Consider the following 24,009-nt stretch of genomic DNA (forward strand, 5'->3'; position numbering starts at 1 on the left):
GAGCAGCTGGCTCTGTACTGGACGCACAGTTGGTGCTTGGGCCTTGGTAGGCGTTCATTAGCTGGTTTATATATACATCATTCTTCCAATGGTTTAAATGTGTAAATATTGACAACAAATTACCTTTTTTTTGAGACGGAGTCTTGCTCTATTGCCCAGCCTGGAGTGCAGTGGCACAATCTCGGCTCAGTGCAACCTCAGCTTCCGGGCTCAAGCGATTCTCCTGCCTCAGCCTCCCGAGTAGCTGGGACTACAGGCGCCCACCACTACTCCTGGTGAATTTTTGGATTTTTAGTAGTGACGGGGTTTTACCATGTTGGCCAGGCTGGTCTTGAACTCCTGACCTCATGATCCACCCACCTCGGCCTCCCAAAGTGCTGGGATTACAGGTGTAAGCCACTGTGCCCAGCCTACATATTACATTTTTTAAAACCTGTGCAATGTATACAATGCTAGTCTTGCTAGTGCCCCAGTGCCCAGGATTAAGGGATTTGTCCTATTAACAGACACTGAGGTGGGGGTGGCCCAGCAATCCACACAGTGCAGAAGTAGCAAAGGTGGGATTTGAACCCAGGCCACCTGGCTCCAGGTGCTCATAATCATCACACCTTATCAGAGACCCAGGGGACCGCTGGTTAAAGGAGGGCACTGTTTGATAGTGAGACCACACACACACACACACACACAAACACACACACGTGCACGCGGTGACAGGACAGGGCTGGGCAAGACTTGGGCCTGAATCATAACTGCAATGTAACCTCAGTGAGGCAGTTGTCATCTCTGAGCCTCAGTGTCCCCACCAGTAAAGTAGCTACTGAGCAGGGGTGAAATTAGAAACAAACCAAGAAAAAGATTTGCAAGCTGCAAGGGCTGCAGGCCTGTAGAGGATTAAGGGATTTATCCTGCCGGTGGACACTGAGGGAGGAGGGACAATAGGTGGGGAGGGAGGTCTGGGACATCCAGCAGGCCCTGTTTGCCCTTAAGAACCTTCCAGGACTGCCTGGCCCAGCTGTCAGGTGGCCTTGATCCCAGCCCAGCACCAGGCTGGCAGGCTCCAGACAGAGCCCCCTGGCTCCAGCTCGGCACCCCAGGGAGGGTAGGGGCCCAAGCTAGGGGCTGAGCTAGGCTATTTTCAAATGCCAGAAGGCCAAAGAGAAGGCCCCAGCTCCCTTCTTCCCACATAGGCCCTGCCCCCTCCACAGCCTGGAGTACTCCTTTCCTGTCCTAGAACCTCCCTAGAGACCACAAATGCCTCACAGCTCAACTGGAGAAACCAAGGAACAGAAAGGATCACCCAGCTAGAACTTGAACCCAAACCTCCTAATTTCCAGGAGCTAGTTCTTTCCAGCATTCACTCACTCATTTTCACTCATTTCTTTATTCACAAATGTTTATGGAATGCCGACTCTTCCCCTGAGGCTGAGGACACAGCCTAGAGCAAGGCCAAGTCCCTGCCTGCTGAGCTGCACTCTAGTGAGAGATCCAGAAGAGAAACAGACAATGTGGCCTCTAGTTAATATAAGCCAGGAGGTGATATGTGCTAGGAAGAGAAATAAACCAGGCCAGAGAAGTAGAGACTGTTGGATGCTGACTGCTTAGCTGGAGGGGCAGCGGGGGTTGTGGTGGGTTGGTAGGGAAGGCCCCTTTGAAGAGGGAGAGATGGAAATGAAGTGACAGAATGAGTCGTCAGAATATCTGGGTAGGATCGATACTAGTAAAGGCAATGGCAAGTGCAAAGGCCCTGAGGTAGGAATGTGTCCAGGGTGTTCCTGGAACAGGAAGGAGGCAGCATGGCTGCAGCAGAGTAGGTAAAGGGGAGACTGGAGGAGTAACAAGGTCCCAGATCATGAGGGCCTTGTGGAGGTGTTAGGCCTTTCGGTTTTATTTCAGGCAGCCTGGCAAGACAGACCCTCACATTGTTCAAAGGCTCCAGCAGCCCCACACCATCTGGCCCTGGTGCTTCAGGCCCAGCCCCACCCACCTTCTCTCTGTTCCTGGAATCTACTCCTCCCACCACAGGGCCTTTGCACATGCCCTCCATCTAGAATCATTTTCCACTCCTATCTTTCTTCTCCTCGTTGTCTCCTACCTATCCTTCACATCTCAGCTTAAATATCTTTGGCTTCTCAGATCAATCCGGCCAGGTCAGCAATCTCTCCTTCCAGAATCTACTCTCAATGGTCATAAAATTATTAGGATGATCAATTAACATCTGTCCACAACCTAGGCTGTGAGCTTCCCAAGAGCAGGTGTTTTGGTCCATTTTGTTCACTGCAATATCCTCGGGGTGGGACCAGTAGTTGGTACATAGGAGGCTTCAATAAATATGTGCTGCGTTTGTAAACAAATGAGTAGCATAAACACTTTATAAAGATCATCTCATTTCATTCAATTTTATCCAATTTACAGAAGCTCAGAGAATGAGGCAACTTGACTAAGGTCAGACAGCAAGGACGGAAGAGCCAGGACTGCAGCCCAGATTTTTTTTTATTTCCAAAACTGAGAACTGTCCCTAGTTCTTTACCTGCACACACGCGTAAGTTGTTTGAAAATCAGCTACAATAATTCCTCCATATCTGTACTCATGCCCTGTGTAATGTGACTAAGAGATGGATTCTAGGCCAGGCGCGGTGCCTCACACCTATAATCCCAGCATTTTGGGAGGCCAAGGCGGGCAGATCACAAGGTCAAGAGATTGAGACCAGTCTGGCCAACATGGTGAAACCCCATCTCTACTAAAAATACAAAAATTAGCTGGGCGTGGTGACACGCACCTGTAGTTCCAGCTACTCAGGAGGCTGAGGCAGGAGAATTGCTTGAACCAGGAGGCGGAGGTTGCACTGAGCCGAGATCGCGCCACTGCACTCCAGCCTGGGCGATGGAGCCAGACAAGCCAGACTTGTTTTCAAAGAACAAAAACAAAACCGAGAGAGAGAGAGAGAGAGAGAGTCTATTTCCCCATCCTTTGAATCTGACTTGACATGTCACTTGGGCTATTAGGACATTTATAATCTTGACACAAGTAGAGGCTCAAAATGCACTGTGCGTTGGAGCTTATCTTCTCTTGCTGAATGTGGAACCCTGAGGTCACCATAAGAATGAGCCCAAGCCAGCCTCATCGAAGCAAATGGAGGCACCCCAGCAAACAGCCTGCCAACTGCTAAGCATGTGAGTGAAGCCCTCCCAGACCCCCACCCTCAGCTGACTGCAGCAAGGCAAGTGAACCCAGGTAAAACCAGAACTGCCCAGCTAAGCCCAGGCCAGACTGCCACTTCACACGGGCTAGTAAGTGGTTTTAGGCTTTTGGGCTTAGAGTGGTTTGCTATGCAGCAAAGCCTCACTGATCCACATACCTGGTGGACACACCCTCTGCAGACAACACACTCTCGAGAGTACACAGATATGCCTTCATAAATGGCCTCCACAGAAAGTCTGTTGCCGCCACACAGACACTCACACACCCCTTGCAGGCCACACACACACACACACACACACACACACACACACACACACACACACAGCCATCACTCAACCCCAAACACCCCTTTATTTAGACAACTTTCCTGGCCGCTCGCATGTCAATGTCAATGCCTATCTGGGAATGGGTGAGTCAATACTGCCCAAGCTCTATGTCCCTGGCACTGCCCAGCCCAGGGTTGGGCGTAGAAAAGGCACCCAGTAGATTTGTGTTCAATGAATGGATGAATAAAGCGAAGGGCATGGAATGAGCCAGAGGTTAGCACCAGTGGGTAGACAGGAGAGGACCAGGCAGCTACAGGATGGGGTGGGGACAGGAGCTGGGCATCTGGATGTGAGAGACAGTGCCGTGTGGTTAAGAACCCAACTGCATGGGTTCGAATACTGCCTCTGCCGCTTATAGCTGTGTGACCCTGGCCTTGGACTCTCTTGGCCTTAGTTTCCCCATCTATGAGATTGTGATAAAAATATGACCCCTTTCAATGGGTCTTTGGGAGGATTTGATGGGATAATACATGGAAGTTCTTCGCACAGCCCTTGGAACGTAACAGCCGTTTACTACCCTTATCCACCAATACCCTTACCTCTTCCTCCTACGGTACTTCCTCTGGGAAACCCACTCCCTAGCTCCCCTTGCTCTGCTGCCATCCACAGCCTCCACTGTATCCCACAACTCTTGTGAGCCCCTCAAGGGATGGGGAGATCATTGCTGTGTACCCAGCATCCACAACACAGCCCCAGACAACAATGGTTAAGGAGTGATTGCAGAATGACAAAATGATCCTCATTTTACAAATAAGTAAATCTGGGCTCCCTGAGGTCCTGAGATTCCTAGAGGTGCTGAGGTGTTCCCAGGTTAATGCAGAGGCTGGGGGTGTGGAGCTTCAGTTTTCATCCCTCTTGGAAACCCACATGGGCAGGGATATGCCCTATTTGGCTACCTTCCTACTCTGCCGAGCACAGCTCCTGGCACATAGTGGATGCTCACAAATCTTTATTTTACAGATTGTATTTGAGATTCTATTTTTAAAATTGGCTCCAATTTTTTTTAAATGGACGGGGATGCTTCTTTAAAAGCACTTGAAGGGTTTCAAGATGTGTAATGTTAACTATGGGGAGACTGAGGGTGTCAAAGAATTGAGAGAATTAAGGATGGATTAAGAGGAAACTGAGCAAATGAAAAAAAGCAAAGCGAGTAGTAACTCCAGGAAGAACAAAGAGTTGTACAAGAAAGGAAATGTAACCAAAATATATGACTTGGCTTGAAAGGAAACAGTATTTACATAGTCATAATATAAATAACACTAAAATCCACTTCACAAAAAATTGTGATAAATGCCAATTGAAAGGGGGGAACCAAAAGCTAAATCTTTCTTGATAATAATGATTATGAGAAGAAAAAGTTTGACTACTCACTGGGTGATGTTCATTATTCTAAGCCTTTTACATCTTGAATCCTTATATCAATCCAATAACCTCAGCACTATTATTATCACCCTCATTTTACAAATGAGAAAACTGAGGCCCAAGGAGGTTAAGTTACTGCCCAAGATCACACAGAAAGAGGAAGGGCTGGGATCCAAAGCCAGGCAGCCAGGCAGTGGAGGCCACACTATGAAAACATCAGACCAGAAAGTCAGTCAATATGTGCCTAAAATTGGTCGGACACACTGGCTCATGCCTGTAATCCCAGCACTGTGGGAAGCCAAGGTGGGTGGATCACTTGAGGTCAGGAATTCAAGACCAGCCTGCTCAACATGGTGAAACCCCATCTCTACAAAAAATACAAAAATTAGCCAGGCGTGGTGGTGCGCACCTGTAGTCCCAGCTACTTAGGTGCCTGAGGCAGGAGAATCGCTTGAACCTGGGAGGCAGGGGTTACAGTGAGCCAAGATCACACCACTGCACTCCAGCCGGGGCAACAAAGCAAGATTCTGTCTCAATAAATATATATATATTTATATATATATATTATAAATATATTTATTATATATATAATAAATATATTTATAATATATATATTTATATATAAATAAATATATTTATTATATATATAATTTTATATAATATATATTACATATGTTATATTATATATTATATATTACATATGTAATATATAATATAATATATATTGCATGATATAATATATATCATATTATATATTATATGATATATTATATATTATATATTATATGATATATAATATATATTATATATTATATGATATATAATATATATTATATAATATGATATATAATATATATCATATGATATATTATATATAATTATATGATATATAATATATATCATATGATATATTATATATAATTATATGATATATTATATATATTATATTATATATTATATATAATTATATGATATATTATATATAATTATATGATATATATTATATATTATAATATGTATTATATATATAATATATTATATATAATATATAATATATAATATATAATATATATTATATATTATATATTATATATAATATATATTATATATTATATATAATATATATAATATATAATATATAATATATATATTATATATATTATATAATATATATTATATAATATATATTATATTATATATATTATATAATATATATTATATTATATATTATATATTATATATTATATAATATATTATATATTATATATATTATATAATATATTATATAATATATATAATATATAATTTATATATAAATTATATATAATATTATATATTTATATATAAAAATATATATAAATAAATATAGATAATTTATATATATATATATATGCCTAAAATTAATCAAGAAAACAGCAGGAAAAGCAAGTTATTTAAAAATATGGAGGCAAGTACCAGAAGAAATAGTTTAAGAAGTTGTAAGTGGTTGCTTTTAGGGAGCAAGGCTGATGTAGAGGAAAAGACAAGGGATGCTGCTTGTTAGTACTGATATATATGGATATAAAAATATGTCCATGGTGGGCAGGCAGGAATCGGCAGGAGAGCGATGCAAGGAAACTTTCTGAGGTGATAATGCTTGATACCCTGATAGGGGTTTGGGGTACAGTATGCATTTGCCTAAATTCAGCAAATGGCACCTTTAAGATCTGTGCATTTCATTCCAGGTAAATCTTACCTAGAGAGGAACAAAACAAACAAATACTGAATTCTAGCTAATGGCATGCATACTACAGTGACTTTAAGGGAAGTGTACTGATATTTGCAACTTACTTTGAAAAGCTTTATTAAAAAATAAGTTGTATTAATGGAGAGATGGGTAGATTCCTGATAGAGCAAATATAGTGAAATATTAACAAGTGTGCATTAGTAGGTGGGTATATGAATGTTCACTGTATAATTCTTTCAACTCTATGTTTGAAATTTTTCTTAATAAAATGTTGGAAGAAATATATGAATGAGTTATCTGAAAAATAATATTATCTTTTATTTTATTTTTATTCTAAGTTCTGAGATACATGTGCAGAATGTACAGGTTTGTTACATAGGTATGTATGTGCCATGGTGGTTTGCTGTAGCCATCAACCAATATTACCTTTTTAAAAACCTGGATGGGGTGTTCACTCCTTTTTTTTTTTTTTTTTTGAGAGGGAGTCTTGCTTTGTCACCCAGGCTGGAGGGCAGTGGTGCGATCTTGGCTCACTGCAACCTCCACCTCCAGGGTTCAAGCGAATCTCATGCCTCAGTCTCCCAAGTAGCTGGGATTATAGGTGTCCGCCACCATGCCTAGCTAATTTTTGTATTTTTAGTAGAGACGGGATTTCACCACGTTGTACAGGCTGGTCTCAAACTCCTGGCCTCAAGTGATCCGCCCGCCTTGGCCTCCCAAAGTGCTGGGATTACAGGTGTGAGCCACCGCACCCGGCCAGGTGTTCAGCCTACCCAGATGGACCAGCCTGGATGGACCAGCACAACTGTAAGCCCTCCATCTAATTGGCAGCCAGCTGCAGCCACGCTCTCACCTATATCCTATGACCCTACCCTGGGGTCCTAGAGTCAAGGACCTATAGCCAAATTCCTCAGCCCTTTCCTGGTCCCCTGTACACAGGATATCAGGTAAGATGGGGGGTGGGGGGTCTCCTTGAATGTTTCAGTAGCAGGAACAGAACTATTTAACCAAGGACAGGGAACAGGCCTCTGCAGCTACACTCCATCCTCTGCCAAAAGGGTAAACTGAGGTCCGTGGGGGGCTGCCTTTCCCAGGGCCCATCCACCTTCATGATAGAAGTGAGCAGCCAGGTTGCCTGGTTCCCAAATCCACGTGTATATAATTAGCTGGTGGGAAATGGATCAGGGAGCAGATCTCATCTCTGCCTAATTAGGGGCTAAGCAGCTGGGGCCAGGCTGGCCTGGGGGAGCTGCTTCGGAGGGCTGGGCAGCCCCAGGAGACAGGGCAGCAGCTGCAGGCCCTCCCAGGGCTCACACTCCAACTGGAGGCAGAACAATAGAGGGGCTGTTTCCACAGATCCCCGAGGCTGCAGGGTTGGGGGAGGGAGGAGTGCAAAAGCCCCCTGCCCTGCTCTCTCCACAGAGGCCTGCAGGGAAGGCTGGAGGCTACAGAATCCTGGAACAGGAGGAGCCCTCCCAAGACCAAGCCATAACCACTGGAGAAGACTCAATCTGGCACCTTCCCCACTTCCAAGAATCCCTCCCTGCTCTCTCCCCAACAGACCCTCCCAATGGATTTATGGAAAGGCATTCTCCTTTCAGCTATCCCCTGGTCCAGCTCCTGGGAACAGCTTTGGTTTTAGGGCCAGAAGTCCCTAAGTATACCTGCTTTACATTCTATGATTATTTATGTGCTGAATGTTTAGTTGCCCATTCTCTTCTCCAGACTAGGACAGGGGCCATGTCTGTCTTATCCACTGCTGGGCACCCAGTAGATGCTCAGTAACAAAGTGACCAGAAGAAAAGGCTGCCAAGATGAGGAAGAGTGGTGGGATACATGCTGGGAGAACCAGGAATCCAGACTGCGATGTGTCTGGCAGGCAAGAGTGTGATCCCAGGCTGTCCTGCAGACCTGCTATGTGACAATCTACAAGTCGCTATCCTTCCCTGAGCTCAACATCCTGCTCTGACAATATATCTGGTCCTCAAAAGGCTACCTTGAGGATTCAAGCACTGTACCCTCCTTCAGAAACAAGGTGTCACCCACCAGTCCTGTGACCTGAACCTCAATTTCTTCACATGTAAAATGCAGCCAGCCCATCCACCTTCTTGGGTTACTCGGAGGCTGCCAGGTCACAGCAGGGGGCAATGACTAGCCCTGAATTCTAGCAGGGTTGCCTAGGAAATCTAGTCTTTGACACCTCAAAGGGCACCACGTCTGCAGATCCTGCCTGGATTCTCTCTCCTGACACCATCACTCCTTCAGCATGGGGACCCTGGAGGCCCAGCTCCTGCACTGTCAAAACTGCTGGGCACCACGGGGGGTTGTAGGTAGGTCACCACCCTCCTCATGCTTGTCTCCCCACCAGTATCATGAACTCCAGTCTCATGAGCTGGAACACCATCCTCTTCTAGAACCCAATTTTCCCTTCTTTCCCCAAACTGCCCAGGCCCATCCCAGGCCCCTGGGGGCTAGTTGTAGACAGGCAGACAGACAGACAGAGAGATGGACAGCTGGGCTGATCTGGATGTTTGTCAACAGTCCAACGGAAATCTCCTCTTTATGCTTAAAATAAAACCTACATCAAACCTGTCACCAGGGCCCCCATTAGAGCTTCCTGTTTCTGAGTGCTGCAGCCAAGGCAGCCTGTGAAAGGAAGCGCCACCCACCCCCTCTCCACTCCCACCATGGGGCACCAGAGAGGCCACCCCCGCTTTCGCCCTTTGTAGGCCCAGCCCTAGCCCTAGCTGCTTCACTAGCCAAGGTGGGGTCTCCCAGCAGGTAACTGACCTGGAGGGAGACTGGGAGAAGCTGAGGCCTCGAAGCCCAGGGCTAGCCCCTTCCTTTTCCTCTCCCCAGGTATTGGAATATAGCATGAAGGGCCCAGAATGCACCAGTGCCCCAACCCAAGGAAGATTGTGCTGCCTAACTCTCCCACTGAGGCCCAGAGGGAAACTGGCTTGTCCAAGATCACCAGGCAAGGCCACTCATTTTGTGCCATCCACCCCAAGTCTCTCTTCCTCCAAAAACTCCCACTTCTCATCCTCACTCTATGGTCTGTGTGACCTCAAGTTCAGGATTTGCCCTCTCCGAGCTTCCTGCCCCCTTGGGAACTGGGCAGGGCTTGGATGCAACACTCATGGTTGGGGAGAGTCTATGCACCCCATCAGCCTTTCCCCTGCAGGCTCCCTTTCTGGTGCAGGGGAAAGACCCCATTCCTACTCCCAGCTCTATTCCAGCTCACTCATGGCTGGATCTCAGTTTCCTCCTCGATGAGGCAGGCCTGCTAGCCTTCCAGGAGAGCTATGAGAACCCACCACAGGGACATGTCTCCAGCCAGGCCAGCCGCTATCATCATGCCCCACCACTAGATCTCGGGGTGAACAATTACTGTTTTGATGGCCCCACCCCAAGCCTTCTCTCACCCCTTCTCTTGTGAACACAGAAGAGTCTGAAGGCCCAGCCCTTGAAAAACAAGCATTTGTGTTTATTAACCAAGGAGAGGGAAGTCAAAGCAATGCAGACTTCTAACCAGTCCCTCCTATAGTCTGCCCACCTAGGCCAGCTGCCGAGGACTAGGAAGAGCAGTGGATAGGCCCCTCCGCACTGCCCCCACCCCAGGGTGGGTTCTGCTGGGTAAGGAAGAGGAAGTCAGCAAAGTACAGAGGCCAAGGAAGGAAGGAGGAAACACAGCCGCTGGGGAGACAGGATTCAGGAGATCCCTTGGCCCCTCACTCTCAGTGGGGAGGGTAAAGCACCCCAAATGCAGCCCCACAAGAGGAACTAAGCAGGAGTACACTCATGTCAAAAACCTTGTATTGGAGGAGGGGAGAAGGAGGTTCTCAGGTGTCCAAAGTCAAGAACAAAAGCCTCCGAGAGTCAGTCCTCGCCCAAGAATGCTGGTCCAGCCTCTAAGCCTTTGCCTCCATACCAAGTTCACACCAGGGTGGAGCCTCTGACATGGCCATCCAGAGAATGGATGCAAGAGAGGTCCAGGGACCACTTGCCTCTGTAAGATCTGTCCTGTGGCGAATTCCAGGCCCAGTGGTGCCTAGCCTTCAGCTGCTGGGCTCTCCCGTGCCTGCCTTAACCCATACAGCCACTTGATCACGCGGGCATTGCGCTCCACCACCGACACACCATAGGGAACGCGCTCCCGGGCCCGCTCCTCAACAGTAACCGAGCTGCGGCGGGAGCAGCCCCCTTCAGAGCTGCCCGGCCCAGCACTGGGCCCTGCCAGGGACACGATATCCGAGCTGGCCCGTGCCAGGTGGGCCACACCCAACCCTCTTGCCTCCTCCGGGTCCAGGCCGCAGAAGTTAAAAAAGCGCTCAAGATCAGCGGCTGCCCTAGAAAAGCGCTCGCTCAAGTCCGACTTAGAGCGTTGCAAACCCGGCGGCCGGGCTGGGCTGAAGGCGGTGGCAGGGCCCGGTGATGGGCAGGGCCGGGCAGGCGAGGCAGGCAGGGGGCGGACATCCACTCGGCGGACCGCAGAGGTACTGGGCGGCGGTCGTGGAGGGGTGGCTGGGGGAGGATGGCCGGCTCCCTCTGCCCGTCCAGGAGTACGGCTGGCCTCGGCAGGGGACACGGGACTATCACACAAGTTGATGAGGCTGCTGAGGATGCCCAGGTCCAGCTGGGGCCGTCGGCAGGGGCCAGGCAGGGCTCGGCGGCTGGGCGTGAGCACTGTGCGGCGAGTCTCAGGGCTAAAGAGTGGCTGTTTGGACAGCAGGGGCTGCACAGGTTCCTGGCGGGTGTTGGCCACATGCAGGCTCTTGACGTACTTGGCCTTGTCGGCCTCCAGGCGCTCCACAGCACTCGGTTTCCGGACTCCACCATCTGCCGGCCTCCGTAGCAGGTAGCCAGGGATCTTGGTCCGCAGGCGGCAAGGTAGGGCGGGGGCGGACGGGGCTCCAGGGCTCAGCGTGTCCACAGGCATGGCTGCTGCATATCCCGAGGGCTTTAGTCTGAGGAGACCGGAGAAATAAGGAGCCAGAGATCCGGGCAGAAAGTAGGCAGCTGGACACCGGCAACTGCTGCAGTGAAGGAGAGAAAAAAAAAAGCCGAGCGCCCTCAGACAAAGAGGCTCAGCCACGGCTGAGAGAGGATAAGACGCCTTCCCTATTATAAGGTAGAGACCACGCCCCTCCATAAGGAGCCAATCAGCAGGCACAAGGCAACAGCTGCGGGGCCTCAGGCCCCACCCACACCCCCTCCCTCCTGCCCCGGGGGAACCAGGCCCGGCTGAGACCAAGAGAGGAAAAAAGGTGCTAGAGAAGAAAGACCTGGGCAACCTGAGCAGAAAAGACAGGGCAAGGCACGCGCTAAAGGGAGAAAGGGAGGCTCCAGGCTCTGTGCTACGCACCAGTCAACTCAACCTCAGGCCCTCTCAACAGCCCCATTTTTTGGATGGAGAAACTGAAGCCCAGAGAGGCAACCAACTTGCTTAATTTAACCCAGCGAGTAGGTGGCTCTGCCCCTTACCACCAAAAAGGAAGGTGCTGGCACAGGGGTGTAGGGTTAAATGACCAAGAAAAAGGGCTCCAGCCCCACACTCCACCTGGACTCCCCACAGGGAGCCTGGTACCACCTCTACCCCTCACCCATCCAGGCAGGAAGCTGCCCTGTGCCATCCACCCGCCTAGACATGCCAGGCCCCAGGCAAAGGGCAGAGCTTATAGGGAAGGAGCAAAGAAAATCTCCACCCCCGCCCCAGTGGAGTCCAGACATCCGTCAGCTTCCTGCATGGAACTGGATGGCCCACGGTGATCCACAAATGCCTGTCACGTGGAAAAGTCAGCCCTGAGCTATGCTGTACTGAGAGAAGCTGGAAATGTCCAAAATCACACAGCCGTGCATGGAGGCATCCGGCAGACCCTCGATCTGCCTGCAGCCATGGAATGGGCACTCACCTGGGAGGAGGGCATACACCTGGATGCACAAGTGTCTACGTGGTCACCCAAGTGTCAGGGCCTGATGCCCCAGACATCAAGCCAACCCTGACCCTGTTTCCAAGGAAGGGCCAAGCCCACAGAGTCACCCCACAAGGCCCCTTGGAGATGGGACAGAAGAAAACCCACATACCAAGTCCCAAACATTCTCATCTGTAAAATGGAGGGGGCAGGTACTTAATCTGGGTGTTCCCCAAGAAGGCTTACAGTTCAAGCCATCTAGACCTGTGCTGTCCAGCTCAATAGCCAGCAGCCACATGTGGCTATTCAACCTTAACTTTAAATTTAAATGAAATAAAAACATAAAATTCAGTTCCTGAGCTACACTAGTGGCATTTCAAGTTCTCAATAGCCACATGTGGCCAGTTGCCACTGTGTTTGGCAGCACAGAGTAGAGCATTTCCATCCATGGTAGGAAGCTACATTGGACAGCCCCACCTAGACATCCAAAAATCCAGAAGGGAGCGAGTCTGGATTGGGGTGGGGAGGCAGGGATCTCTGCTGGGTGCCTTCCTCCCTATAACCTCCCACAAGCCTGTGGGTCGTTGTGCAGATGGAGAAACTGAGACTCAGAGAAGTGACTTTCCCAGGTCCCAGAATAGATAAATAAGGCACTGATTTCAATACCACATCCTGTTTCTCCCTGGTGCTCCTGACCCCCTCCCGGCACTATTCCTTTTCTCCTTATCCCCTGCACAAGCACTCTATTTGTATATGGTTGTTTTACTCTTTGTTGTCCCCATCCCCCTAAAATATCAGCTCCATGAGGGCAGGGGGTTGCCCTAGACACATACTAGGGCAGAATATTCAATAAAAATTTATTGAACTGAAATATTTATGGGAGCCAGATGTGAACTGGGTGATCAGGGATGAACTAGAGACATCTAGGTACCCTGCCTGCTGCAGGCATATGGGTCCAAGGTGGTAGGTGTATTGTTCCAGGAAGCTGGAAATCCAGGAGTACATAAAAACTCTAGATTCTTAACTGTCAGCATATTCAATAATAATGATTAAAACATTGCATATACAGCAAACAAAATATGTCTGCAAACATATCTGTCCCCTCCTCCTCCATCTGGCCCCCAACCACCAGCTGGAGACCTCTGCAGCAGCCATGAGTTGGGAATAGATCCTTGGGTGCTGCTCCCAAGGCAGGAGAGATGGAGTGGATGGGAAAGGAAGCCTCGCTCCACCAGGGCCGACCCCCAGGAGACCACAGGTGGGAAGGACCTGACAGGAAAGGAGCATAGTAGAGGCAGCCAAACTCTGCCCCACCCCCAGGCCGTCACCTCCCAAACCAGTCCAACCCGTCCGCAGTGGCAGTTCCCTTGCGGGCACCATCCGGATAAAGAGGGAGAAGGAGGTCAGACGGGCGGGGCCGGGGCAGAAATCCCGTGCACGACCCCGATCGGGCCCCCAGCCCCTCTGGCCCCATCTGCTGGCCCTGGGGTCCCCCTCTGGAGGGGCCGGGACAGATATGAGAGCCAACCCCGGGTTTGGCGCCGCGGGCCCGCCGGCCTTCGGCTCGCCCACCCGCCCGCTGTGCGCCTTGCGCAAGCAGCTTCGCCTCTTTACAGACTCGGTTACCTTATCCGTGAAATGAGGTTAAAAATAGACCTTCCGGAGCCTCCAGGTCACGATAAGGATGGAGAGATCAAACAGGTCGAGGGCTTTCCTCAGCATCTGGCAAAAAGGCGGAGCCACGAACCAGGCTCCTGGTCTTTAAGATTTTGACTAACCAAGTCCACAGACCACCCCCACGTAGAGGTCTCTAAGCAAGCCCCACAAGGGTCTGTCCCAGCCCACACCGCGGACAAAGCAGGCCCAAGACAGAGGCTGATCAGTGAGCTGACCTCAACAGCCCCATGTCACGGGTGGGCAAACGGAGGTGCAGCGGCTCCTGCCAGGTGAAGCCAGGGTCCCAAGTCCCCAAGCGGGACTCAATGTCCCCTCTCAGGCCTCCTCTCACCGCCCAATGCCCCACCCACGGATTCAAATGCCTCCCATGAATGCCCCCAACCGCCGGCCCTTCTGGTTTGCATCCCGGGGGCACGCATCCCCACCTGGCCCCCTCCCCACTAGCTCCCCAGCGTCAGCCTCCAGAGGCCGCGGGGCAGGGTTGGGGGGAACTCAGATCCTCAGTCTGGCTTTTGCTCTCCCTCAATTCCGGAAAAGCTTGAGGACTCCCGGTGGCGGGGGATAGGGGGACGGCTAGCAGGGCGCTGTGTGACCCTTGCCACTCGCCGCCCCTCTGAGTCCGAGTTGGCCTGGCTCTCAAATGAGGGAGACAGCGGCACGATCCCCGCGGTCCTCTTGAAGCCGAAAGGTCTATAGATCCCTGCCCCGTTCCCGCCGTCCTGGGGTGGAGGGGTGCTCGGGCCGCCCCCTACCCCGGCTGGGCGCCCCCCGCCCCGGTCCGCACGTACCTGGCTGCGCCCGCGCCGCTGGCCTGCGCTCCTCCGGCCCGGCCCACCTGGGACTCCGGCAACCTGAGTTTGCGCAACTTCCGGCGGCCGCGGGCAAGTGAACCCGTCGGTCCAGGTATTACCCGAAAAGGGTAAGGAAAGCCAGGCAGGGGCTGGAACCCGAGCCCCGGCCGCTGGCAGCTGGCCTGGCTCAGGAACTGGGTCCGACCCGCTCCAGGACCACCCAGGGAAGTTCTTCCGGGAGCCGAGACCCGCCCACCGCACACCTGGCGCGCGGAGTCCCAGTGGCTCTGGCAGGCAAGCGCAACCATCTTAGAGATGGACAAACTGAGCCCCCCTCCCTGACACTCAGAACGACTGCCAGGTAATGTTCACTGTGCCAGGCACGGGGAAGTGTTTTTCTTGGTATCGGGTAACCCATTTTAATCTTCCCAACAATCACTGTCTGGTGAGTTCTATTGTTACCCCATTTGACTAATGGTAAACTGAGGCTGGGAGAGGCTGAGTCACTAGCCCAAAATCACTCTGGGGAGTCCAGCCTGCGCACTTTCCCTCCAGACCAAGCCTTAACGCCACCACTTTCTAGCTGTGTGTCCCTGACCAGGCTGCGGGACCCTCCTGGTGCTCCATTCTGTCAGGTGTAGAGTCCATCCCTCTGGAACAGGCTGAGCCTGAGGATGCCTTAGCCACCTTGTGAAAACTGTTAACATCGGTAACAACAGCCGTCATAGTAACAACAGTAACTAGAATTTTTGGATGCCAGGCACCATACTCATTTAAATCCCCAGAGCCCCCTCATTTAATCCCATGAGACTGTAGCCCTGCAGGAAGGAATTCCCGCAGGGAGGTGACTGTCACCTCTTCCACCCCAAGTCCTATAACTCACTGCAGGTAGGAACATTTGATAGGCCATTTTTTCATGGGAATCCTGAGGCCCAGAGAAGGAGCTGTCCCCCAGGCCTCAGCCTCAGCCCTCTGCCCGGCTCAGGCTGAAGAGGCTCCTGTTCCATGTCTGTGCCTGTGGGAGCTGGGCCAGGACTAGGTTATAGGGCATGAGAAGGCCAGCAGTGATTCACATCAGCTTTCCTTCCCCCTCAGCATTGCAGCCTCCTCCAGTCCCTGACTTTACAGGGGATGGGGCAACAAGTCCATCATCCTCCAAATGGCCTGCTGGGCCCTGCCTAGCCCTCTACTGAGGCAGAAATGGGGGATGGGGAGGGAAGGCTCCTTCAGGCACTAATAGTAGTAACAGCAAAGCAACAATAATGATTTTCATAATAGCAAAGAAAAGAACAGTCCTTCCTTTCCAGCCCCAGCCCCAGACCCTACAGCTGCCAAGATGGTGATGCCTAAGAAGAACCAGATTGCCATTTATGAACTCCTTTTTAAGGAGGGAGTCATGGTGGCCAAGAAGGATGTCCACATGCCTAAGCACCCGGAGCTGGCAGACAAGAATGTGCCCAACCTTCATCTCATGAAGGCCATGCAGTCTCTCAAGTCCCGAGGCTACGTGAAGGAACAGTTTGCCTGGAGACATTTCTACTGGTACCTTACCAATGAGGGTATCCAGTATCTCCGTGATTACCTTCATCTGCCCCCAGAGATTGTTCCTGCCACCCTACACCACAGCCGTCCAGAGATTGGCAGGCCTCGGCCTAAAGGTCTGGAGGGTAAGCGACCTGCAAGACTCACAAGAGGGGAAGCCGACAGAGATACCTACAGACAGTGTTCTGTGCCCCCTGGTGCCTACAAGAAAGCCGAGGCTGGGGCTGGGTCAGCAACCGAATTCCAGTTTAGAGGCGGATGTGGTCGTGGACGTGGTCAGCCACCTCAGTAAAATTGGAGAGGATTATTTCACATTGAATAAACTTACAGCCAAAAAAGAAAAGAACAAATCTCATCTGAGCACTTTCTTTGTACCAGACACTGTTCTAAGCTCTTTACAAAATGTTAACTAATTTAATCCTCACACCTACCCTGTGGGGGCTACTATTATTATGCCCATTTTCAGATGAGAAAACTGAGGCTCCAAGAGGTAAGGCCACTTGCCCAAAATTACACAGCTGATTAATGGTAGAGCCAGGATTGGAACCCAGGCTCACGTCTGGGGAGGGGAGGTGGAAGAGACAGTGTTTTCAGTGTTGGGCTTTGGCCACTCACCAGATGTGCCCCCCAAGGAAGTCCCAAAGAATCTACTGCCTCGTCGGCTGGACCCCAGAGGGAGAAACCACCTTAGGAAGCACTCCCTGGTTATGGTTCTGAGTCTCGGTTTCCTCTGCTGTAAAATGGGGGCAATAATGGCAATGTTTTCCCAGCAGAAATAAAGTCTCATTACTGCTGTGTTTAAACCCTCCTGTGGCTCCCTGACAATAAAATCCAAGCTCCCTGCAGTGAGCTGAGATTGAGCCACTGCACTCCTGCCTGGGCAACAGAGCGAGACTCTGTCTCAAAAAAAAAAAAAAAAAAAAAATCCAAGCTCCCCACTTGGCCCTCAGGCCTTCCAGAACTCAGTCCTTGTCCAAATCTCCCATCTTATCTCCAACCTCTTTCCTGCTCTGGCCACAAAGCCCTCCCTGCTGTTCCTGAACACAAGGTCTTTCCTGCCTCAGGGCTTCTGCACCAGCTGTTCTCTGTCTGGAACCTCTTCCCTCACCCACTTCAGATTTCATTTCAAATGTCATCTCCTCCAAGAGACCCCCTCAGCAATTTCACCCATTTTATTCCCTTACGAGCACTCATTACATCCTGTCATTTTAGATAACCTTTTATCTAGGATAGGAAATATAACTCGTTTCCTATCTCTCCCACTGGACCATGAGCTCCATCACACCCTTCCAATTTTCTTCCTTCAGGGACCAAACACAAGAGGAAATACCATTGAACAACTGGCTGTTCTGGACCCAGGCCACCTCAAAGGCCAAGGCCACTCATCAAGAGGTATATATTAAATGTATAAAGCTTTTTCTTATATCAGTAAGAAAGAGAGAAGAATGAAAGAGAGGAAGAAAGAAAGGAGAGAAAGTTAAACATATCTGTCAAGAATAACACAAAAGTGATGTTGTGTCCTTCTTAGTATGTGGTATCAGGAGGCTTCTTTTTTCTTTTTTTAGAAGTGAGGTCTCACTGTGTTGCCCAGGTTGGAGTGCACTCCATAGCTCACTGCAGCCTCAAATACATGGGCTGAAGCAATCCTGCTACCTCGGCCTCTTGAGTGGCTGGGACTATAGGTACATTACCACACCCACTCATAACAACAGTTTGTCTTAATCTTAGTGATCAGCCAATTCCTTGGTTAAGGCAGTATCTGCCAAATTTCTCCACTCTACAGTTATTATTTTCCCTTTATAATTAATAAATATCTTGTGAGAAGAAAAAAAAAAAAGGCCAGGGTCCCTAAGCACCAAGCCTCCTCCCCAAACCCTGACCCTGCTCCTGGCCTTTCCAGACCTGTCCTACTCTTCCTCCAACTTCAAGTCACCCCCATTCGAGCTGGGCTCTGACCACTTCTACCCAAGTCCTGTTCTTTCTCCAAAGCCACCATATACAAACCTCTGCACACACTGGTTCTGCTGCCTGCAGTGGTCTTTGCTACTCCATCCCCCTGGCCATATCTGTAAGGTATAGCATGGACTCCAGAACCCATTCAAATCCTAGCTCCACTGATGATTAGCTATGAGACCTTGGATAAAATACTCAACTTCTCCATATCTCAGTTTCCCTAACTGCAAAACAGGACTCACAATAGTGCCTCCCTCTCTGCATGAGGTCTATGCATGACAAATGTCACCAAAGTGCAGGCTATGATAACTATTAAACCAAATAGAGCATCCAGTGCCCAGCTCCTGAGGGAGGCCTTCATCAGCCCAGAATGCTGATCCACTATTCTCAGAGGTTACAAATCTAAGAGAAGCACAGGTAATGGTTAAGAATGCAGAGTCATGGCTGGGTGCGGTGGCTCACGCCTGTAATCCCAGCACTTTGGGAGGCTGAGGCAGGTGGATCACAAGGTCAGGAGTTCAAGACCAGACTGGCCAAGATGGTGAAACCCCATCTCTACTAAAAATATAAAAATTAGCCCAGTATGGTGGTGGGGGCCTGTAATCCCAGCTACTGAGGAGGCTGAAGCAGGAGAATCACTTGAACCTGGGACACAGAGATTGCAGTGAGACAAGATGGCATCACTGCACTCCAGCCTGGGCAACAGAGCGAAACTCTGTCTCAAAAAAAAAACAAAAAGACAAAAAAAAATGCAGAGTCACTTGAATAGACATTTCTCCAAAGATATACAAATGGCCAACAGGCACAGGAAAAGATGCTCAACACCATTAGTCATTAGGGAAATGTAAATTAAAACCACAATGAGATACCACATCACACCCCTGAAGATGGCCATTACCAAAAAAAAAAAATACAAACAGAAAATAACAAGTATTGTGAAGATGTTGAGAAATTAGCACTTTGTGCACTGCTGATGGACACATAAAATGGTGCAGTCACTGTGAAACGCAGTAAAGTAGTTCCTCAAAAAATTAAACAGAATTACCACAGGATCACCCAGCAATTCTACTTCTGGGTGTATACCCAAAACAATTAAAAACAGGAACTCAAACAGATATTTGTACATCCATGCTCAAAGCAGCATTAGTCACAACAGCCAAAAGCAATCCAAGTGTCCATCAAGGAATGAATGGATAAACAGAATGTAGCATATACATAGAATATTAGAATAGAATATTATTCCGCCTTAAAAAGGAAATTCTAACACAACAACATGGGTGAAAATTAAAGGCATTATGCTAAGTGAAATAAGCCAGACATAACAAGACAAATACTGTTATGATTCCATTTATAATACCTAGAGGTACCCAAAGTAGTCAAATTCACTCAAACAGAAAGTAGAATGGTGATTGCCAGGCACTGGGGGGAGAGGCAATGGGGAATGTACTTAATGCCACTGAACTGTATACTTAAAAGTGGTTACAATGGTAAATTTTATTTTATATACATTTTAATTCACTCACCGCCCCACCACACCCCCCCAAAAAAATGTAAAATTTAGAGCCAGACTCTCTGGGTTCAAACTCCACCTCTAGGTTATCTTATGCAAATTATTAAACCTCTCTTGTGCTCAGTTTCCACTCTGCAAGATGGAAATAAGAACAGCAGTAATTACCTTATATCACAGAGTTGAGGGAATTAAATGAGTTCATACTTGTAAAGTACTTAGAACACAGTAAATGCTCAAGAGGTGTTAGTGATTTTTATTCTTTGGTGAGGGGGTGGGAGGTGTGGTTTCCAAAGGTTATAATTTTCATGACATTCTACACCCAACCCACCCCCTTCCTCCCACCTGCTTCTTTCTTTCCCTTCAGCAGAAGCCTGGCCTAGATTTGGGGAGGCCCTTGCCTGCCCCAGAGGAGATCGGGAAGGCTCCAGGCAGTGGCAAGGGGCCAGCCAGCAGGGCAGCCCCAGCTCAATTTCAGCCCAGCTGTCCAGGTCAGGGACACCCAGCTGGGCCGCCTCCAGAGCCACACCAGGCCCTCAGCTATTTCTGGAGGCCTCCCAGACTCTGGTGCCCTGGCCTGCCCAGGAGTCAGCCTTGCTCAGGGTGGCCTTGCACTAACATTAGGAAGGGAGAAGGGAGTAGGCTGTGGAATGGGTGTGGATGTGGACATCTAGGCCCACTGATAGCAAGTTGATCTTCTAGGCTTAGGTCTGCACTTGAGGTTGCAAAATGGGGATGAAGGATTTTGCAGTGGGGACAGAATGAAAGATAACACATGCAAGGTCTTGGGGAAGGGCCTGGCACGCAGGATTAGAAAGGTGAGGGGGAGGCAGATCCACAGCCAAGCCCACTTCCTATCCTAGACTGCACTCTGCCCAGGCCTGAGTGCACCATCATGACTTCTTAGCTCAGCCCAGAGACTGAAGAAACTTACTCAATGTCACAGAGCAAGTCAGGGACAGGGCAGTGGTTTCATGATTTATAAATATGCATATATATACACATATATATACATATATACACATATACATATATATACGTGTGTGTATATATATATATAGAGAGAGAGAGAGAGATGGGAGGACTGCACTTCATGAAGGCTGTGTGAGTTAACCTCCTGCCTGCAGAACACACAAATGGTCCATGAACGTTAGTTTCAGTTATCTTGATTACTGAGGTTTTGGGCATCCCTAAATTTTGCACTGGCTCAATTGCCTCAGCCCCTGCCTTGCATCACAGTGGGAGAAGATGATAAATTTGCTAATAAGTAAAATATATAGGACATAAGGTGGAGTAAATGCTACTGAGAAAAACAAAACATGCAAGAACCAGAGCAGGGCTTATGAAGTAAATAAATAATATTTGTTGAAAGAATAAAGGAAAGGCTTGTTTTCTTTCTGAGTCCTCGGAGATCCTGTCCCCCAAAGCCAGGGGGAGGCTCCAGAGGAGAGAGGATATGTAACTCCCTTATGAAGAGATTCAAGACTCTCAAAATGCATGATTCTGTGTGTTAAGGATTCTAAGATTGAAGCCAGAGGGACTAGGAGCTAACCACTGCATTGTCTGACTGTGACTTCGAAAAGGGGCTTAACTTCTTAGAACCTCAGTTTCCCCACCTACAAAAGGAGACTGACAATAGCAACCTAGGGGGCAGGGGGTGTCCCCAGGAGACAGAGCAGGGTCTGGCCTAGGTCAGATGCTCCACCTGGGGGGATTCCGGCCCCACTCCCAATTCCAAAGTCTCTGGTGACTAGTGGCTTTGGTTTAGGGACTGGCTCTATTCCCTTCCCCAAACTGGGGATGATTCCCAAGAGGCCAGCAGCGACTCTGGGGGCTTGAGAATCTGCTGCCCCTGCATCCAGCAGAAAGTTCAGTCCCGTCCGATCCCCAAAGAGTGGTCCTCTGTTCAGAGCCCCGTAGACAGAAGGGCGCCAAATGAGCCGAGTCCAACCCCGGACTGCGGAGAAGGAAAGACAGACGCCCAAAAGGGGTATCCCGAGGACAGTGTGGGGCGCGGGGATATGTGATCCAGCCAGGGGTCTATAGGTCGTGTCCCTGCCGATAAAACGCTGGGAAAATGACTACCAGTTGCCCGTCTGGGCCTCTCAAGGCAAGTCTAGATGTGACTAGACTAGGGGCTGCGAGGTGGGGCAGAAAGACTTGAACTGGATTCTCCGCCAGAGCTCGCCGGGCCGGGACACTTGCCTCTCTGAGCCTCAGAGTCCTCATCTGTGAAATGACACGCAGGTACGACGCGGGGAGAAAGCAGACAGCAGACGCTCGGGGAACGGAGCCCCCAGACCCGGGGTCGCACCCGGAACCACCCGCGCCCTCACCTGGAGCCCGCGCTAGGCGTGTCCCGGCTCCTCTCGCGCAGTCTTTGGAGAGGCTGACAGCTCGGACCCGGGCCGGTAGTGGCCGCTCCCAACGACGCCCAGGAGGCCCCAGCCCCGCGTGGGCACCTTTGGGGTCCCCTTTGGAGCTGCCCTCCGCAGTCGAGCTGAGCGGGTCCCTGACTGTCGAAGACCCCCACCGCAGGGAAAGTCCCTGGGGCGCCGTGGAAGGGGAAGTGAGCACGCCGCCCCCCTTCACACCAGAATGGTTCGCCCCGGACTTCCTGATTGGTTCCTCGCTTCCGTTCGAACGGCGCGCCGCCGGGGTTGCCAGGCGACCGCTTAGCTTCACCCGCCCGAAGGAGCGGCGCTGCTCAGCAGCTCCGCCCGCTCCTCCCAGCCGGCCCCACCTTCTTCCTGCCGCCGCTTCAGCCCCGGCGCCTGGTTCTTTCCCTTCCTCCTCCTCCCTCCCGCGTCCAGCTGGGACTTCCTCTAGGACCCCAGCTGGAAGAGCTCCAGTTAGAGGACCCTGGCTGGTTCCTAGTCCTGACTTTGACGCTAACTCCCTATGTGACCCGGTGCAAGCCCCTTCCTTTCTCTGTTCTCCTAACTGCATGATGATGAGTGAGTTAATTTTAAAATGTGCATACCCAGCAGTCCCGAAATTTACAAAGGAAATGACCAAAGATATGAGCAAAGATTAATATTGCTCAGCCTTATTCATCATAGCAAAATAATGGAAACAACTTCAATGCCTCTTGAAAGGGATTGGTTATATAATTCCATCCTGTGGAGGAGCTAACTTAATTGAGCTTTTTACATGCCAGGTAGCTTTACAGAACAACCCTTGTCAAGGCTTATGACATAACCCTCTAAAAGTACTTTTAATTATTAACGCTTTCTTTATTTCTTTTTCTTTCTTTCTTTCTTTCTTTTTGAGATGGAGTCTCACTCTGTCGCCCAGGCTGGAGTGCGGTGGCGGGATCTCAGCTCACAGCAGCCTCAATCTCCTGGGGTCAAGCAATCTTCCCACCTCAGCCTCCCAAGTAGCTGGGACTACAGGTGTGTGCCACCACACCCGGTATTTTCTGTATTTTTTGTAGAGACGGGGTTTTGCCATGTTGCCCAGACTGGTCTTAAACTCCTGAGCTCTAGCAATTCTACCAACTCAGCCTCCCAAAGTACTAGGATTACAGGCATGTGCCATGCCACCTAGCCTAATTTTTCCCACTTTCTGATGAGGAATATTATGCAGCCATTAAAAGTGAAGTAGCCACCAGGAGCAGCGGCCCACACCTGTAATCCCAGCACTTTGGGAGGCTGAGGCGATCAGATCACCTGAAGTCAGGAGTTCAAGACCAGCCTGGCCAACGTGGTGAAACCTTGTCTCTACTAAAAATACAAAAATTAGCCAGGCGTGGTGCCACATGCCTGTAATCCCAGCAACTCAGGAGGCTGAGGCAGGAGAATAGATTGAACCTGGGATGTGGGGGATGCAGTGAGCTGAGATCATGCCACTGCACCCCCAACCTGGGCAAGAGATCATCTCAAAAAAATAAAAATAAAAGTGAAGTAACTAAAAGATATTTAAAGATAGGGGGAAATGCTAAGTGTTAAACACTGGTTTATTTATGTTTCTTAGAGACAGGGTCTAACTCTGTTGCCCAGGGTGGAGTGCAGT

At 49.7% G+C, this 24,009-nt stretch overlaps 2 protein-coding genes across 6 annotated transcripts; one reads left to right on the forward strand and one right to left on the reverse strand.

Moving 5' to 3' along the window:
- Positions 1–10,079: 10,079 nt before the first annotated feature.
- FAM110A (family with sequence similarity 110 member A) lies at positions 10,080–22,584 on the reverse strand. Of its 5 annotated transcripts, XM_054468140.2 has the most exons (3): positions 14,991–15,028; positions 14,152–14,247; positions 10,080–11,649 (listed from the first exon to the last, which is right to left on the reverse strand). In XM_054468140.2, exon 3 carries the CDS (start codon positions 11,550–11,552, stop codon positions 10,665–10,667), a length of 888 nt encoding a protein of 295 aa, XP_054324115.1. In that variant the 5' UTR covers positions 11,553–11,649; positions 14,152–14,247; positions 14,991–15,028; the 3' UTR covers positions 10,080–10,664. The 5 variants fall into 5 exon arrangements, with proteins under 5 accessions (XP_054324115.1, XP_054324116.1, XP_054324117.1 ...); XM_054468141.2 differs by lacking the exons at positions 14,152–14,247; positions 14,991–15,028 and adding an exon at positions 22,332–22,584; XM_054468142.2 differs by lacking the exons at positions 14,152–14,247; positions 14,991–15,028 and adding an exon at positions 22,332–22,567 and having other exon boundaries at positions 10,080–11,646.
- Positions 15,066–16,867, forward strand: LOC129022017 (small ribosomal subunit protein eS10-like). Its single transcript, XM_054468143.2, has 2 exons — positions 15,066–15,354; positions 16,301–16,867. Exon 2 carries the CDS (start codon positions 16,330–16,332, stop codon positions 16,825–16,827), a length of 498 nt encoding a protein of 165 aa, XP_054324118.1. The 5' UTR covers positions 15,066–15,354; positions 16,301–16,329; the 3' UTR covers positions 16,828–16,867.
- Positions 22,585–24,009: the final 1,425 nt, after the last annotated feature.

The sequence above is a fragment of the Pongo pygmaeus genome, chromosome 21 (assembly GCF_028885625.2).
Source record: "Pongo pygmaeus isolate AG05252 chromosome 21, NHGRI_mPonPyg2-v2.0_pri, whole genome shotgun sequence".
Lineage (NCBI taxonomy): Eukaryota > Metazoa > Chordata > Mammalia > Primates > Hominidae > Pongo > Pongo pygmaeus.